At 43.4% G+C, this 16,994-nt stretch overlaps 1 protein-coding gene across 3 annotated transcripts in view; it reads left to right on the forward strand.

The window, feature by feature from the left end:
- The window catches only part of ide (insulin-degrading enzyme), an 86,578-nt gene that overhangs the window by 35,247 nt on the left and 34,337 nt on the right, over positions 1-16,994 (forward strand). For all 3 annotated transcript variants that reach the window (XM_084322181.1, XM_084322182.1, XM_084322183.1), the window contains 5 exons: positions 1,395-1,498; positions 5,816-5,918; positions 7,075-7,197; positions 12,776-12,858; positions 16,466-16,610. In XM_084322181.1, the coding sequence (XP_084178307.1) occupies positions 1,395-1,498; positions 5,816-5,918; positions 7,075-7,197; positions 12,776-12,858; positions 16,466-16,610 (558 nt within the window). The remainder of the gene's footprint in view (positions 1-1,394; positions 1,499-5,815; positions 5,919-7,074; positions 7,198-12,775; positions 12,859-16,465; positions 16,611-16,994) is intronic.

Genomic DNA, 16,994 nt, shown 5'->3' on the forward strand with positions numbered 1-16,994 from the left:
CATCGTGTCTCTGTGTTAAGGTCGTCTCCAGGACGACACACTGCCTCTCATCGTGTCTCTGTGTTAAGGTCGTCTCCAGGACGACACACTGGGGCTCATTGTGTCTCTGTGTTAAGGTCGTCTCCAGGACGACACACTGCCTCTCATTGTGTCTCTGTGTTAAGGTCGTCTCCAGGACGACACACTGCCTCTCATTGTGTCTCTGTGTTAAGGTCGTCTCCAGGACGACACACCTCATTGTGTCTCTGTGTTAAGGTCGTCTCCAGGACGACACACTGGGGCTCATTGTGTCTCTGTGTTAAGGTCGTCTCCAGGACGACACACTGGGGCTCATTGTGTCTCTGTGTTAAGGTCGTCTCCAGGACGACACACTGGGGCTCATTGTGTCTCTGTGTTAAGGTCGTCTCCAGGACGACACACTGGGGCTCACCGTGTCTCTGTGTTAAGGTCGTCTCCAGGACGACACACTGCCTCTCATTGTGTCTCTGTGTTAAGGTCGTCTCCAGGACGACACACTGCCTCTCATCGTGTCTCTGTGTTAAGGTCGTCTCCAGGACGACACACTGAGGCTCATTGTGTCTCTGTGTTAAGGTCGTCTCCAGGACGACACACTGGGGCTCACCGTGTCTCTGTGTTAAGGTCGTCTCCAGGACGACACACCTCATTGTGTCTCTGTGTTAAGGTCGTCTCCAGGACGACACTGGGGCTCATTGTGTCTCTGTGTTAAGGTCGTCTCCAGGACGACACACTGCGGCTCACTGTGTCTCTGTGTTAAGGTCGTCTCCAGGACGACACACTGGGGCTCACTGTGTCTCTGTGTTAAGGTCGTCTCCAGGACGACACACTGCCTCTCACTGTGTCTCTGTGTTAAGGTCGTCTCCAGGACGACACACTGCCTCTCATTGTGTCTCTGTGTTAAGGTCGTCTCCAGGACGAGACACCTCACTGTGTCTCTGTGTTAAGGTCGTCTCCAGGACGACACACTGGGGCTCATTGTGTCTCTGTGTTAAGCTGCTGATGTCATGGTGCCGCTGGCTCCTCGTCTGTCGAGATACTACTCAAAGCGTTGCAGTCAAAATTAAAGTGCCATTTCTTCCACAGCCACACTGTTAATAGCGCAGCGTGCCCCATCACAGACGGGAATACCCCACTACTTTGCTACTCATAGAATATCCATTGTCTCCTTTGATTTATTAAGGAGCTAATAAGTTAAAATGTTTGCAAAGCTGTGTGTCCTTTTTTTAATAGTGTAATAATAAATAATGTAACTTTCTCACACTTGACTGTCAGATGAGCAGCAGTTATGAACAAGCTTGGGCCTAAATTGAGTCGCTGTCTATAGCCCCAACAACCCAGTATGACTCGAGAATCTTATTTGCCCTTGTTTGTTTCAGTACTACCCGCTGGAAGAGATCCTTGCGGCAGAGTACCTCCTCGAGGAGTTCAGGCCAGATCTGATAGAGATGGTGTTGGACAAGCTGAGGCCAGAGCAAGTTAGGTGAGTGCTGCAAACCATCACCCTCTGTTCCACACTTCTCAACTCGTCTACATCTCCACTAGCTTTGGATCACAAAGCTCTCGAGTGGATAGCATTTCTATCACATTTTTTTTAAACCCGGAGAAAGTCACCTCTAGCCAATACCGGTAAATGTCTTGAACTCGGTCAGGTTTCTAGGTAACAACAACAGATGGATCAAAAACACATTTGCTTCAAAGTCCTGGGTTCATCGTTCTCCTTTCTTGCGGTGTCCCTTTCTCAACCTCAGCCATCTCTCTTTGGAGATGGCCAATCATCGTGTTTTTTCGTCCCTTTCTTCTTCCTCGGACAAAGTGCCTCCCTGCTGTGATCTTTGAAACGAGGCGGCTTTTAAAATGTCTCCCTTGAAAGTGAATGTGAGGCAACTGCACAGAGTAAATGTCCTCTCCGGCTTCAAACAACTATTTGGTACACCGGAGACTAGTATGAGCCTTCAGGAAAGCACCTTATCCGATTCTGATCCTTGGAGGATATCACGTAGGCAAAGTCAGTGTAATGTAGTTTGACGTATACCCGTAAACCAATCTCTTTTATGTATGTCGTAAGAGAGATATTATTTTAAATGGTTTGTCTTGTGTTATTTAGGCCCATATCCACTGCTATCTGTTTCTTTAGGTTCTTAGGTTTCTTTTCACTTGTATTTGTTAAGAATGCATAGTGTACATACCAATTAGACTGAGAGATTGGTGAGATTGACTGGGGTTTATTCTCAGAAGGCAGTTAAATCACACCGGCATCGGACACTGATGTGTCTCCCCGATTTGTGGGCTGGACTGCAATGTGAATTAGTTATTTAAATTAAATAAAAGTTGTATGAAACTGTATCCTGGAAGGCCTATTTTTTTTATTTGTATATAAAATGTTCTTACATTTTTTTATTCTATTTATTTTTGGGCTTTCTGTATTTTTCACCCATCACAATTTAGTCGTTATGCCAATTCCCTTCCTGTTTGTTGTGTGCCTCTCCACTGTCGGCCTGGGGAGGGTGTAGAACTACCACATGCCTCCTCCGATACATGTGGAGTCGCCAGCCGCTTCTTTACACCTGACAGCGAGGAGTTTCACTGGGGGAACGTAACGTGTGCAGAGGGGTGGGAATCACCAGTTTCATCACGATACGATACGATATTGATTCTTTGGACAACGATACGATATTTTCCGATATCACAAAGTCTGCCACGATACGATACGATTCGATTCAGGTGCCTGCGATCGATATGAGACAATATTATATGCCCATTTAACACAATCAGTAACATTTAAATCAAAAAAAAAGGCAATGGAAATATCATTTGACATTTTTATTTTTGATCTCTTCCAGACATTTTAAATGAAAAACAATCTATTGTTTTTAATACAAATAGACCTCCTGTGGTTTGTTTTTCTTTTTCGATATTAACACTTTGGCTGCCATGGGTTAAATTCATTATCAACCGTAGGTTGCCGGCTCTATTTGTCTATAGAGAAAGTCCCCTTCTTTGCAGGGCTATAACTTTTTAAATTCTATTGCTACATTGCCATTATTAGGGCCCATTCAAAGTCCTATATGTATTGTTCATTGTGTAGCAACGTTAAACTTTTTCATTCACATATTCATAGTAAAGTATGGTCTAATGTATAAGTATGTTTTCATCTCTTTCTGCAGCTTTCTCCAGAACGTGATCTATAGCCCCAAATACATTATATTGATGATGCAATATAGTTTTATGGCAATCAGCGCGATATAAAAAATTCCAACTAGACGTACTTCTAGAAGTTACTACACGTCATCTGATGTTGACCGGGTGGGCGAGGGGGCGTTTATAATTCCGTGGGCAGCGTTATACCAATCATCTAATGTGGGTCAAATGTTTATAATAGCAGTTAGTATCGAAGACGGTAACTTTACACGCTAAAACTCACCCCAGTCTCCGCGCGCCGTTGGGCGATCATCGTAGAGTAGACATTTTACCATTATGGGATGTCGATTTACCCGGTCCATCTCCAGCTTGTATAATGGTATATACGTCCAAATCATGTTGTTTATCGAGTTATTGGCAATCGATCGCTATGTAGTGTGTCGAGATCGAGTCCCGGAACCTATAGCTAGTGCCCGGAAGTAATACGGCCGACCAGCACAATCTCCATAGCACTTCCTGTTAAGCGATTGCGCCGATCGGCCACCAGATGGCGCTCCTGAACCGCCAGAGAGCTCAGTGGGTCCTCCTGGTGGATCTCAGGCCAGCGGAGGGGAAATATGAATCCGATACCAGATTTTTGAAATATTGATATTAAAGACGCTGAAAAGCGTCTTCGGCAACTTGAGCATGGCCGGGAATGACGTGTTTAGGCGTTTTCCGGCAGCCAAAGTGTTAATATCCTATTCACTGTCACAGCGCTGTATTTTGGCTGGAAAAGGCATATTGGGAGTCAGAAGGTGCAGTACCGGCCAGATCCTGGTAGTGGGGCTATCTCGAGAATGCAGTAACCTCCCTCCTTCCCAGTCCCTAGTGGACCTCTGCTGTTCTCTCTATCGCTCTATCAGCTTAGCTTAGTTAGCTTACGCTAACGCAACGTTAATTTTGGTATTTAACGCGACGTGGGCATAAACAAATGGCGAGAATGGAAAGCATGTTAGATGCATTTGACCCCTTGTGGGGAAAAAAACAGGCACTTATTTCGCAAAATAGGCGGACTCTGAAGCAATGCTGTCTGCATGCTGAGCTACTGTTGTTGTTGCAGCCGGGCGGATATGCTCACAGGGGATTTTCAAAATAAGAGTATCGCAATATGAATCGATCTTTTTACGTTGCATCGATCCTATTTGATAGTTGATAATAGATCGATATATCGATCTGGATCGATGTATCATCCCACCCCTAGCAGAGGTTCACGCTATTTCTCCCAGATCCCCTCCCTGCTGAACCCCGCCCCCGACCAACCAGTAGGAGTCGCAGTTTAGAATGACCAGGACACATACCCCATCGGATTCCAACCCACTAACACTGCCAATTGTGTTAGATAGATAGGATACTTTATTAATCCCCTTGGGGAAATTCGGTGACATACACATACAACCTCATTATATGAATATTCCACAATTATTACAATTTGACAGAAATAATGGCACACATAAATTCCTCCTTCTGCTTTCTCGACAGTTCTTACCAGCTGACTAGATCCATATCGAGTAGGTTTGAGTGGAGTCTGAGTAGAGTAGAGTCCGACAATGACACGAAGCACAGAGCGCTTAGCAGGTAGAAAGGAGGGAGAGGAGCTGAGGAGGTATGTGACTGGTCTCGAGGAGAGGCGGAAGGGGGTTAGTAGGGACGACTGACCAAGCCGGAGGTACCACTGACCGCTGGATTCGATCCCAGAGTCTCTGTGGTGATAGGCGAGTGCTTAGTCCACTGCGCTACCCAGCCGCGCCCTGGAAGGCCTATTTCTAACATAATTTAGATTTCAAAGTGAGAAATTGCAAAGCATGTGTTAGCCAGTGGATCATCCATCATTAACACTGTGTTTGGAAGGTCATACAGCCAGTGGATCATTCATTTTGGATCATATATATATAAGACAACTCCCCATTTTTAGGGTCTGATTTGCGACAAAAAACACTTCTATTCAGGCCAGTACGGTAATTGCTAAATTCAAAACGGTATGCAAGGTCAAAGAGCACATTTAAATGTAAATGAAAAGGAGCACTTCAATAATATCAGGCCTTTGATTCCAGTGTTTAATGGGAAGTGCAGATATGGTCCATGCTCTGTTGCTTTCACATAGCTTATAGTTCATCTTATGGATTGCATGCTTTCTTGGGCTGACCCTGACTATTGGTATGCTAATATTTTATTTTTGTTTGGCAACTTTATGAACTACCGTTGAATTCAAATCTGAGTGGAGGAAGGGGAGGCTGTCTCATTGAAACGACTAAAAGTAATAATCACATTTGCTGGTAATTGATCTTGTTTATTTATTTTTTTACATTGAGCCTACAAACCGTCATTGATTAGGTTTTTTTCAGGAACCCATTACACTCTGCGCTGCTATGCAATTGACTTATCTCAAACCCTGCCCTCTTTTCTCGATCCTCCAATCGGAAAGAAAAGAAGGCAGGGTTTGAGATGGGTCCATTGATAGAAACCGAGGTCACAGTCTAAACTCTTATAGATTGAGAACTTGGCTACAGATCGGATATCATAAGAGCTGTGAGATGCAGTGTAGTGGGCCCCCCAGGGAATACATTACCTCTAAACCAGGTCTGACGGAGGCCTATAACCCTTTCCTCTCCTCCCTCAGAGTGGCGGTGGTGTCCAAGTCTTTTGAAGGGCAAACGGACATGACTGAAGAATGGTACGGCACGCAGTATAAACAGGAGGCCATCACCGATGAGGTCATCACGGTGAGTCACTGCCCTTTTTATAGCCGGCCCTCTCGTCTTAAGTCCAGTGAGAATACCCGCATGGTTTCCAGGCCGTTCATATCGAATTCATCCATTCCCCGTCCCCCAGAATGTACTCGCGCTTGAAATTAGATTATAGATCGTTGGTAAGATGAACAGGCCGTGTTGCTGATTTAGTTCTTGCAGCCACAGACATACTGGTTTCCTTTTTAATGAACACAGCAGTGTAGCAGCGAGGTTCAGTGCAACACTGAAATGTATGAAATAGACGTTTTTAGAAACGTTTTGTTGAAGGTCATTTTGTAGTCGGACTAGGGCTGTAAAATGATTGTTGGGTTGTGATTAATTGAATGCAGTGGTTCCCAAACCGGGTCCACCTTGAGTCATTCAAAACTAAGGTCCCTGTACCACAGTTTAGGAACCACTTATTTTACATACATTTTTTTCAAAAAGATGTATGAGGAGAATTCACTTGTATATAATCAGAATCCTCTTATTATAACTATAACTTTGTATGATGAAATCTGTGAATGTCGCTTGCCATTCTTCTGGTTTGCATATCTGAGGGAGTAATGTGATTTAAATTGTGTTTTTCTTTTGATATGTCAAGGTTCTCAAATTAATCTGAAATTAACGAGTTAATATTAACAGCATTTTGTATTCGGACACTCGAACGTCCTGTCTTCACCTTGGAGTTGTAGAGTATTCTTTGTACTACAATTCAACTTAGTATTTGTTGTTTTATGCTCAGACTTGAATATGTAATAGCTTCTTGGCTTTTTACATGTGTGTGTGTGTACTGTAGGTGGGGGAAGAAGGAGATTTGCTACTAAGGGATCTACCTTGCCTATATTACTAGGGATGTTCGATATTGGCTTTTTTACCTATACCGATATTGGCCAACTCTTAATTTCCGATACCGATATCAACCGATACCGATATATGCAGAGTTTCCCCCCCCCCAAAAAACTTAATAATTTCAGGTAATTAACATTACATATCTCTTGTCGTGGAATTAACACAACATTATGCATACTTTTGACAATAAATAAAATCAGAATTCGTTCTTACTTTCTTGCCTGGGTAAATAAAAAAGCTTTTTGGATAAAAGCTGCAGCTAAATGTAATGTAAATGTGTATGCACATGCATTTTCAGAAATGGGCAAGCGCGGACCTCAACGGCCAATTCAAGCTACCTGTGAGGAACGAGTTCATCCCCATCAACTTTGAGATCTACCCTCTGGAGAAAGACCCTCCGCCCGTCCCCACTCTAATCAAGGTAATGATGAGCTACTCCCATGATGAAAGTGTCGTCCCTTCTCATTAACACTTTGCATGCCACGCCCGAGATTTCTCGGGTTTACCCCCCGTGGGTTGAATGCCCACTCACGAGAATTCGTTTTTTTTTCTTTTTTCTTTTTGATCTTAAATCATATTTCATCAACCGTGTCTACCGTTGGCAATTCAGCTACCTCAGGCGCTCGGATGTGAAAAAAGCGCCCCCTATCGTCTCCCAGGTGGTAATTCACCCTTTTGGATTGAACTCAATGCAAATTAATGAGAAAAAAAAACCTGCACTCCACATTTTACTTCTCACTCACGCAGCCGGCATCTACCAGCTTCATGCTGGACTCTCGGAGCCGCGGGGAATATGTGTTTTACTTAGGGATGCCCCGATCACGTTTTTTGTCACCGATCGTCGTGAGCCATATCGGCCGATACCGATCCGATACCGATCGTTTTTGATTAAAAGAAATTAAAATTTATTTTATATAAATATTTTTTTTATTTATTTTTTATAAAATATATATATTATATAATTAGACTTGTACTTGTATTATCTGCGAGACATCGCCACCACGCAACAAGCTCCACTGTCTGTGTGTACTCTAGTAGCCTCCAGCTACGGCCAGGATTCTCCGGAGCTGCAGCTGGACCTATACTCGAGTAGCCTCGAGCTACGGCCAGGATTCTCCGGCGCTGCAGCTGGACCCTAGTATTGGTATAATGTTAAATCACATTCACAAGCCCTCAGCTCGAATACGCATCGAATCAGTGTTATAAGACATTGATATCAGTAGCTATCTGTAGCTACTGCTAGCCGGATATATAACATTAACACTTTAACTGCCGAAAACGCCGGAACTCGTCATTCCCCGCCATGCTCAAGGACGCCGTAACTCGTCTTTGATATCAATATTTCAAAAATCTGTGATCGAAATCATATTTCCGTTCTGGAGCCTTGACAAACAGTGCTGATCTCCTCTCAACCCTCTAGCGGTTCAAGAGCGCCATCTGGTGGCCGATCGGCAGATCGAAACCGGATATCAACCTTTGAACCGGCAGGACTCACTCCCTATGGGGTCCGGGCACTCGCTAATGTTAGAGACTCTGTCTTCACACAGTGAACATCGATCGGTGGAAATAACTCGAAAAAACAACATGATTTGGACGTATATACTATTATACAACCTGGAAATAGATCGGGCATTTCAACATCCCATAATCGAAAACGGTGTACTCCACGCTGATCGCCCAACGGCCCGAGGAGACTGGGGTGAGTTTTAGCGTGTAGTATTACCGTGTTCGATATAAACTGCTATGATGAACATATGACCCACATTAGATGAATGGTATAACGTTGCCCACGGAATTATAAACGCCCCCTCGCCCATCCGGTCAACATCAGATGACGTGTAGTAAATTCTAGAAGTACGTCCAGTTGAAATTTTTGATCTCGCACAGATTCCTACCAAACTGTATTTGATCATCAATATAATGCATTTGGGGCTATAAATCACGTTCTGGAGAAAGCTGCAGAAAGAGATGAAAACATACTTATACTTTAGACCATATTTTAGTATGAATATGTGAATGAAAAAGTTTAACGTTGCTACACCATGAACAATACATATAGGACATTGAATGGGCCCTAATAATGGCAATCTAGCAATAGAATTTAAAAAGTTATAGCCCTGCAAAGAAGGGGAACTTCTCCATGTTAAATAGAGCTGGCAAGGGATGGTATATCATGAATTTAACCTTGGGCAATCAAAGTGTTAATACAACGCCTCAGTGAATTATTTAGTTCAATGGGACATTTAGTTTTGAACAGTGAACTAGCTTGCGCTAACGTGAGCTAACAGCTAACAGGTATCATACACTCTACTCAAGTCAAGTCAAGAGTTTTAATTGTCACGGCATACAGGTATACAATGAAATGCGGGTGGTCTTGCCCGCAACGATGTGCAATACAGTGGTACAACATATAATAGAATCAAAAAATTAAAAAACAACATTGTGCAGTAAACAGGTAACGGGTAACATGGAGTGACATCTCGGTATCTGTACATAGTTATTTACAGAGCATATGGGACAATGGGACATGCTAGTTAGCTTTGGTAGTGCAATACACTGTTCCTGTTATTCTAATTTAAAGTGTCCTTTCCTTTTGGCCATAAGTAGGCCTGTTGCAATAAGCAATAAATCTATTTATCGCGCAATAATGAAAATGAATGCAATGATTTTGACAGGCGCAATTAATTGCTATTTGCGTGTTAGTTTTAATGAGGCGGGAACCAGTACCTCTCCGTGTGGGGAGGCGGGCCGCTGACGTTACTACAGAGTACAGCACGGGAGCTCCTGTGAGCACCATGCGTATGTTGGGCAGTAGCAACGCTACATAGCTTAACTACATTTCTCAGTAGCGTGATGGTAGCGTCGCTCCTTTTGAACCAAGTAGCGTTCTTTGTAGTGTAGCTATTTTTAGACCCAAGTAGTGATGTAGCGTGAACAAACGCTATACGCTACTGCCCGGAGAAACTGGACTGCTAAATAAAGATTAAAGATCTAGCGTTGATGCTATGACGCTTCCTCCTCATCGTTGATTGCCTGTAGTAGCTGCATCTAACGTTGGTAGCTAACGTTAAAACTAACCTAAAGTTAGTTGTTCACCAACAATCTCAACATTTGTTTTATCATTAGCTCAAAAACACAGAACCGGACGACACAAGTTTTCCGCTCATAGGTTCTGCTAGGATAATAACAACAATACTTCCGGTCGGTGGGTTTCAAAATAAAAGAGCAAAGTCTAAAACACCGGAAAAGACATTTATTTTGTACAGCGTTTTCCTCCACGAGTACTCAAGTACATCATGTGATCAATCGATCTGTTTTTTTTTGCCCATCCCTAGTTTATCCTGTGCTGAAAAGTCTCCATTCCAATAGAGATGGTATATATTTGTGTTTATTTGATTATTGTTGAGCTATATTTTAATCGAGAGTAACTGGTAGTGTAGCTTACTACATTTTCCAAGTAGCTTGCCCATCACATAATCCGCGAGCCACAGTAAACAAACGCGAGCCACAGTTAGGGTGACCAGGTGTCCCGCTTTTGGTTGTATACTGCACAGCCATTTTACCTAATGTCCCACGTCCCGCATATTGAGAGGATGTCCCTCTTTTCGAAGCAAAAAATAAAAACATGGGTCTAAAAGCCCCTTCCTACAGTAAACGTAGCAACCCGCCTCTTGTCCACACACATTGCTCTGCTCGTTTTATCATTGCTCTCACGGAGATAAAACTGGGAACGAGGTTACTCTGCTTCTGACGCTACCTCATATCTGATTGGTTAGGTAGTAATTTAGGATATTTAAAATGTCTTCCAATGTTAAATAAAGGTTTATTGCACTTTGAAACGGTTTCCTTGCATTATTATGCTATTATCATTATATTAGTAAAAAAAAAAATGTATTGAAAACTTTTGGGAAATACATTTCTCAAAAAAATAATTTCTCTCAAAACCGCAATAATATCACTTATCGCAATAATTTCTGGGACAATTAATCGCCCAGCAAAATGTGTTATCGTGACAGGCCTAGCCATAAGTGTGCGTGTGTGCGACATGAGTGTGTGCCCGCTCATGTTAAAGTGTTAAGTGGCTGCTCGTGTGTGAGCGTGCACAGCGTGCGTGTCGTGTGTGTGTTCATGTGTGCTTGTGTGTGTATAGTTCAATGTTCTGAGCACTCGATGTTCATTGTTCAGGGCTCTGATGGCCTGGGGGAAGAAGCTGAGCCTAAGCCGCTCTGTCCTAGTAGCTGGTGTTCGCAGGCGTCTGCCTGACCTCAGCAGCTGAAACAGGCTGTTATTGGGGTGGTGAGGGTCTTTCATTATCCTGCGGGCTCTGGATTTGCACCTCTTGTTGTATAGAACCTGCAGGGGGGGTAGTGCAATACCCGTGGTACGCTCGGCTGAGCGCACCACTCTCTGTAGGGCCTTCTTGTCCTGTGCCGTGCTGTTTCCATACCAGGCAGTGATGTTTCCGGTCAGGATGCTCTCTACAGCTCCTGAGTAGAAGGACTGGAGTATCTTCCCCGATACTCTGAACTTCCTTAACTGTCTCAGGTGGTAGAGGCGCTGTTTCGCCTTCTTTACTACTGTGTCTATGTGTGTTGACCATGTCAGGTCCTCTGAGATGTGGACCCCCAGGTACTTAAAGCTGCTCACCCTGTCCACGGTAGCCCCGTTAATCATCAGTGGTGTGTGCGTCTCCTGCTGTCCTCTCCTATAATCCACGATCAGCTCCTTGGTTTTACCAATGTTCAGGAGCAGGCTTTGTGGAGCGTTTGTTTATGTCAGGAGCTATCGGTAGCTGGCCGGCTAGATACCGTTCGGTTAGACAATGCCTCATCATGTATTAAACTAAAAGTGAATAGTTGACTGGGTCATTTTGTAACGGTAGCTAAGCTAACACGCCGTCCTCCCGTGTCCCGTGTCTCACTAGACTAGACCCGTGTTTACATGCGTACGGGAGGGGCTGGAGGAATGAGCAGACGCCGCACCACCGGTGTCTGAGACAGAACTCAGCGACAGCGTGTGATATCGCGTTTGACGATCGGTGAAAATAAAGCATTATCACCGATCACCGATCGCATATTTATACTGAATATCGACCGATAACGATCGGTGGCCGATCGATCGGGGCATCCCTAGTTTTACTGTATACACTGTGAATCAATAAAAATATCGATTTTTTTCAAATGGCGATCAGGAATTGGAATAATCCATTTGGATACCATCTGATCTCGGGTAAGGAATCTATGTTACAAGTCTAAGGATAATCAGACTCGTTTTCACGGATATATAAGCTTTTATGTGATTATGTGATATCGCTGTTTGACTGTGCGCGGTGTCAGGAAATAGGAGAAACGATTTTCAGCGCGCGCCACGAGCGTGCATGCGTACACATATACTATCGATAATCTAGCGTTTATTTGAAAACGATTCATAAATAGGCCGAACAATGACAACGTTCTAGAATATTCCAGTAAAAGGCGATTATCATGGAAACCTCTTTTTTTTCCGTGAAAACGAGGGGTTTTCTAAATGCTATGAAATGGAAATTAACCGATAAAAAAACAATCTGCTTCGACAATGTTGACTGGAAATAGGTCATTGATAATGCGACGGGCAGATTAGACACATAGCCATAATTTAAAACATAGATTAGGCGATATTAATGTTAACATTGGAGTGTATGTGGGCATTCAAGGGGGTAAAAAGGAAAACACGGCTGGCTCTCAAAGTGTTAAACGCAGCGGCAACAAACAATACTGAAGGCATAACTGCATACTCCTCCAAGTCTTTGTTCTTCGGCTTTCATATGGAAATTAGGCAAAAGTGTCAGTGCTGAGAAATTAAGAATGTAGTGCTGCTGTTGTCATTATGTTGAGATCAGAGGAGGTAAGTTGTTCAACTCCAGCTTTACATGTTCCTTCTCTTGTGGAAAGACTCGGTGGAGAAAAGCTGCAGTATTTCTATGGATTATGTGCTAATGAAAATGTGTTTTTCTTCTACAGGACACTGCCATGAGCAAGGTGTGGTTCAAGCAGGATGACAAGTTCTTCCTGCCCAAGGCATGCTTGAACTTTGAGTTCTTCAGGTGCGTAACGAGCCACGATCCTTGTCCCGCCTCCTGGGCGTTCCAGACACATTAACCCAAATGACTGGGTTAATGATTTTATTGCTGTCATTGGGACAAAAAATAAAGCGTTGCTTAAAGCGACACTGTGGGTTTTTTTGTCACTAGATGTCGCACTACTGGGTGCTTACAAGTTACATATGATTACATTGAACACATTTTATTTGTAATTATACATCCACAGAGCTTTTAGAAACCAAAGTATTGTATTTAACTCATTCCCCGCCAACAACGTTTATATACGTGATTGGGCGCCAACCTTGTTCGGTTGGAACAAACATGTAGCGATGTCACCCAAATATGTTTGAACATGCGCCTGAAACGGGATATAACTTTTTCCTTTTTTTCGAAAATGTTATTCATTATTCATCCGGGGACCTCGGTGTTACCATAGGGCAGGGGTCGCCAATTAGATTTGCCCACGGGCCAAATTTTCCCCAAGCCATTTTGTGGCGGGCCAATGATAAGTGAACATTTTTTAACTGTAAAAAAAAAAACGACATATACATGTTTGCACTGTCTTTTTTCTATTATAAAGTGCCTCTCAGACAGTGCATTACACATGAACAGATCAGTAATTTGATTTTAATGCAGGTGCTCGCATTATAAATCGAGATCAGTAGGGTGCATTTGATTTTAAGCACCACAGCGGGTGTATTATACATCGAATGTATTATTATTATTATTAAAACACAACACTCACCGGCATAATGCAGGCAGCCCTGCCCTGGACTTGATATTGTTTCTGCTTCGGTCCTCCAAAATCCATGTTAATAACTTGTTAAATGTCCACTCGCGTTGAATGCCCACCCAACTTGAACAGTTGCTTGCTCGTGTTGCCATGTCAACAAGCGAGAGTCACCGGTTGCTTATTGCAAGAGTTACCTGTTGCGATAAACCCGTATTTTAAGAATGACACCTGTTTATTAAAATAAGCTTTATAGGTCGTAAGCTCCTCTTCTGGCTCATCATATTTCCCCATTGCATTGCAAAGAAGTTATTCAAAGACGTTTGTTTTGTTTTTGCAAACGTTCGCTCGCCGGCAGCCCGGCATCCCAAACGCGGAAGTGAAAGTGAAATTCCATTGGTTCTCCCAGTCCATGTGACCATTTCTAGCATTTCAATTGGCTATAGTGACAGCCATAGATATGATGAATAGATAGATACAGCTTCAAAAGACACTCTGGCGTCACAACGAGTGAATATTTCCTGCGCGTAAAATAAACATCATATTCTCAAAATAACCTGACGGGCCAGAAATTATTGCTGGCGGGCCCATTTCGGCCCGCGGGCCGCCTATTGCCGATCCCTGCCATAGGGAATGAGTCTGAGATCGCCAAAGTGCAATACCGGCCGCATCCAGCTAGACGGCGGTATCGAGCACCCTTTGAAACCTTGTATCTTGGCCGCACTTTTCTTTGTCAGACGAGTGGATCGGTTATCCCGAATGCATTGAGAAGCGTCAAATGCCTCCGATGCATCTGTTGTGATGGATTATGTTGGCGACACGATCGACACCAATACTGGGAATCGCGATCAGATAATTTGAATATTCTTTTTGGGGTACATCCTAATGAAGGTAAGGACTATATGATATCAATCCTGCGTTGATCCAACCATGTCTTCACCTCGATCGCAACGTGTGTGTAACGTTACTCCACAACGTATGCCGTTGGTGACGATCAAAGCATCAAAAAACTACCCCCCCCCCCCTTTCATGCATTCATGATGAAACATAATACCTATGATATAGATGTGATTTGGGAATAGTAGCGTGTCCAGGCAAGAAACGGCAACGGTTATAGTAGAATTGACGTATAAGGCTATAACTCAGCATTTCGGGAATGACCCCAGACCGCTCTAAAACTATACTTATATTAACCACGGTTAGGCCTGCCGCGATAAGCAATAAATCGATTAATTGCCGCGATAATTAAAATGAATGCAATGATTTTGACGGGCGCGATTAATTGCTATTTGCGCGTTTGTTTTAATGAGGCGGACCCAGTGCCCCTTGTCAGTCACTGTCCGTGTTGGGAGGCGGGCCGCTGGCTTTACTACAGAGCACAGCACAGGAGCTCCGTGGGGCTAACGTTACCCCTCATTGTGTCTATTCTACTAGCATTAACGTTACTCATACAAACAGAGTAAACACAGTTTTCAATCAATCAATCAATAACAACATTAACGAGACCCTCGTTGTGTCTATTCTGCTAACGCTAACGTTACCTCTCATTGTGTCTATTCTACAAGCGTTAACGTTAGCTAGGCTGTCTATGCTAACGTTAACGAGCATTAGGCTAACAAGCTGTAACGTTACCAGTCGCGTCTATTTGCTAACGTTAGCATTAGGTAATAACCGGTTTAAAATGGATGGTGATTACCTCACGTTGTGTCTATTCTACTAGCATTAACGTTACTCATACAAACAATCAATAGCGAGTTATATTGATCACGCTATGTACGATAGCCATGCTAAAACGCTAGCACAACATTAGCACCTAACCTAACAACAAGCCTTAACAAGTCAGCGATCTTTTTGCGAGACTAAACTCTCCGCTCGGTGGCAAATTGTGTTGATGTCGGTTTTGTTTAATCAATAAATGAGGCAGAATACACAGTGACTGTATCCTTTGTTTATTGCACTTGTGGTTGTGCCTGCTGCAAACATAATGATTATGAAATCCTAGAGACGCGTCTCTATTCAGTGGTCTGCAGTGTTTCACGTGACTTTTCTGGTACCCAAAAAGTACCTGATATTATCACAACAATACTTCCGGTCCGGTCGGTGGGCTTCAAAATAAAAGTCTTAAACACCGGAAAAGACGGAGCGGTGGGCTTCAAAATAAAAGTTTTGAGAAATAAATTTCTCCAAAAAAAAAATCTCTAACCGGTCGCAATAATATCGCTTATCGCGATATTTTCGGGGGCAATTAATCGCCCAGCAAAATGTGTTATCGTGGCAGGCCTAACCACGGTATAACACGGTATGGATGAAATTTTGTATTCTTTTTCACATATTGAACGATAGATAGGTGATGTCAAATGGGCCATAGTATTGTATCCATAGCTATAATATAGAATATAGTTATAGCTCTACAAACAAGGTGACGCACTCCTATCTTTTAAAGCGTGGCAGTGCTAGAACGGGACCCGTCTAATGGCTGGCAGCCAATGAGTTAAAAACCTTTGTCGGGTCCAAAGTGAATGTTGTTGTTTACATGTTGTCAGGAATGCACCTGATTGGATAAATGATACACCTGATTGGATAAATGATACGCTGGTGCTTTAGTGCGACATCTAATGGCAGAATGTTTCTATCTATAGCATTTTAGTGTTTTTTTTTTTTACTGTAGCTGTCCATGCAGTGCTATCCCCAGTCTGTTTAGTGTTTTTCTTCTTGTTGTTTTTGAAAGAAGCTTTCCCTGCTGTCCTAACCCCAGTCTCTTAGTGTTTTTTTAAGCTTCCGTTTAATGTCGAAGGAGGATTTGGGAGAGCAGTATTGTGCCTGTTGGCTGTTTAACATGTTTCTCTGTGATTAACTGCTCACTGACTGTTTTCTCCGCAGCCCGTTTGCGTACGTGGACCCGTTGCATTGTAACATGGCCTATCTGTACCTGGAGCTCCTCAAGGACTCCCTCAACGAGTATGCATATGCAGCCGAGCTAGCTGGCTTGAACTATGACCTCCAAAATACCATCTATGGGATGTATGTAAGTATTCACATCACCCCCAACCCCCCCGAGCTGCCCCCTCATGGTGCGTTTCAAACCTCAAGTCACCCGCCTGTCCTCGACCCCTTTCCTCCAGCCTCCGGGGGGCCTGCAGTCTAGCCCCTGTCTTCTATTGACACGTCTTCCTAGTTCTCTCTCTCTCTCTCTCTGTCTCTCTCCATCCACCTGCCTTCCCTCATCCTCCAACCATCTGTCCGCAGACTATAATGACTTCTCAAAAAGGTGTTATTGAGTTATTGAGGTTTGAAACTCGGGAATGTAAAGGCTTCTACACGTCTTCTGGAGTCTTGTTATTGACCGGTGCATAAAATAATATATCCAATATATATATCCAATATATCCAGCAGCCTGTATAAAAGAGGA

The sequence above is a fragment of the Notolepis coatsorum genome (assembly GCF_963971535.1).
Source record: "Notolepis coatsorum genome assembly, chromosome: 9".
Classification (NCBI taxonomy): domain Eukaryota; kingdom Metazoa; phylum Chordata; class Actinopteri; order Aulopiformes; family Paralepididae; genus Notolepis; species Notolepis coatsorum.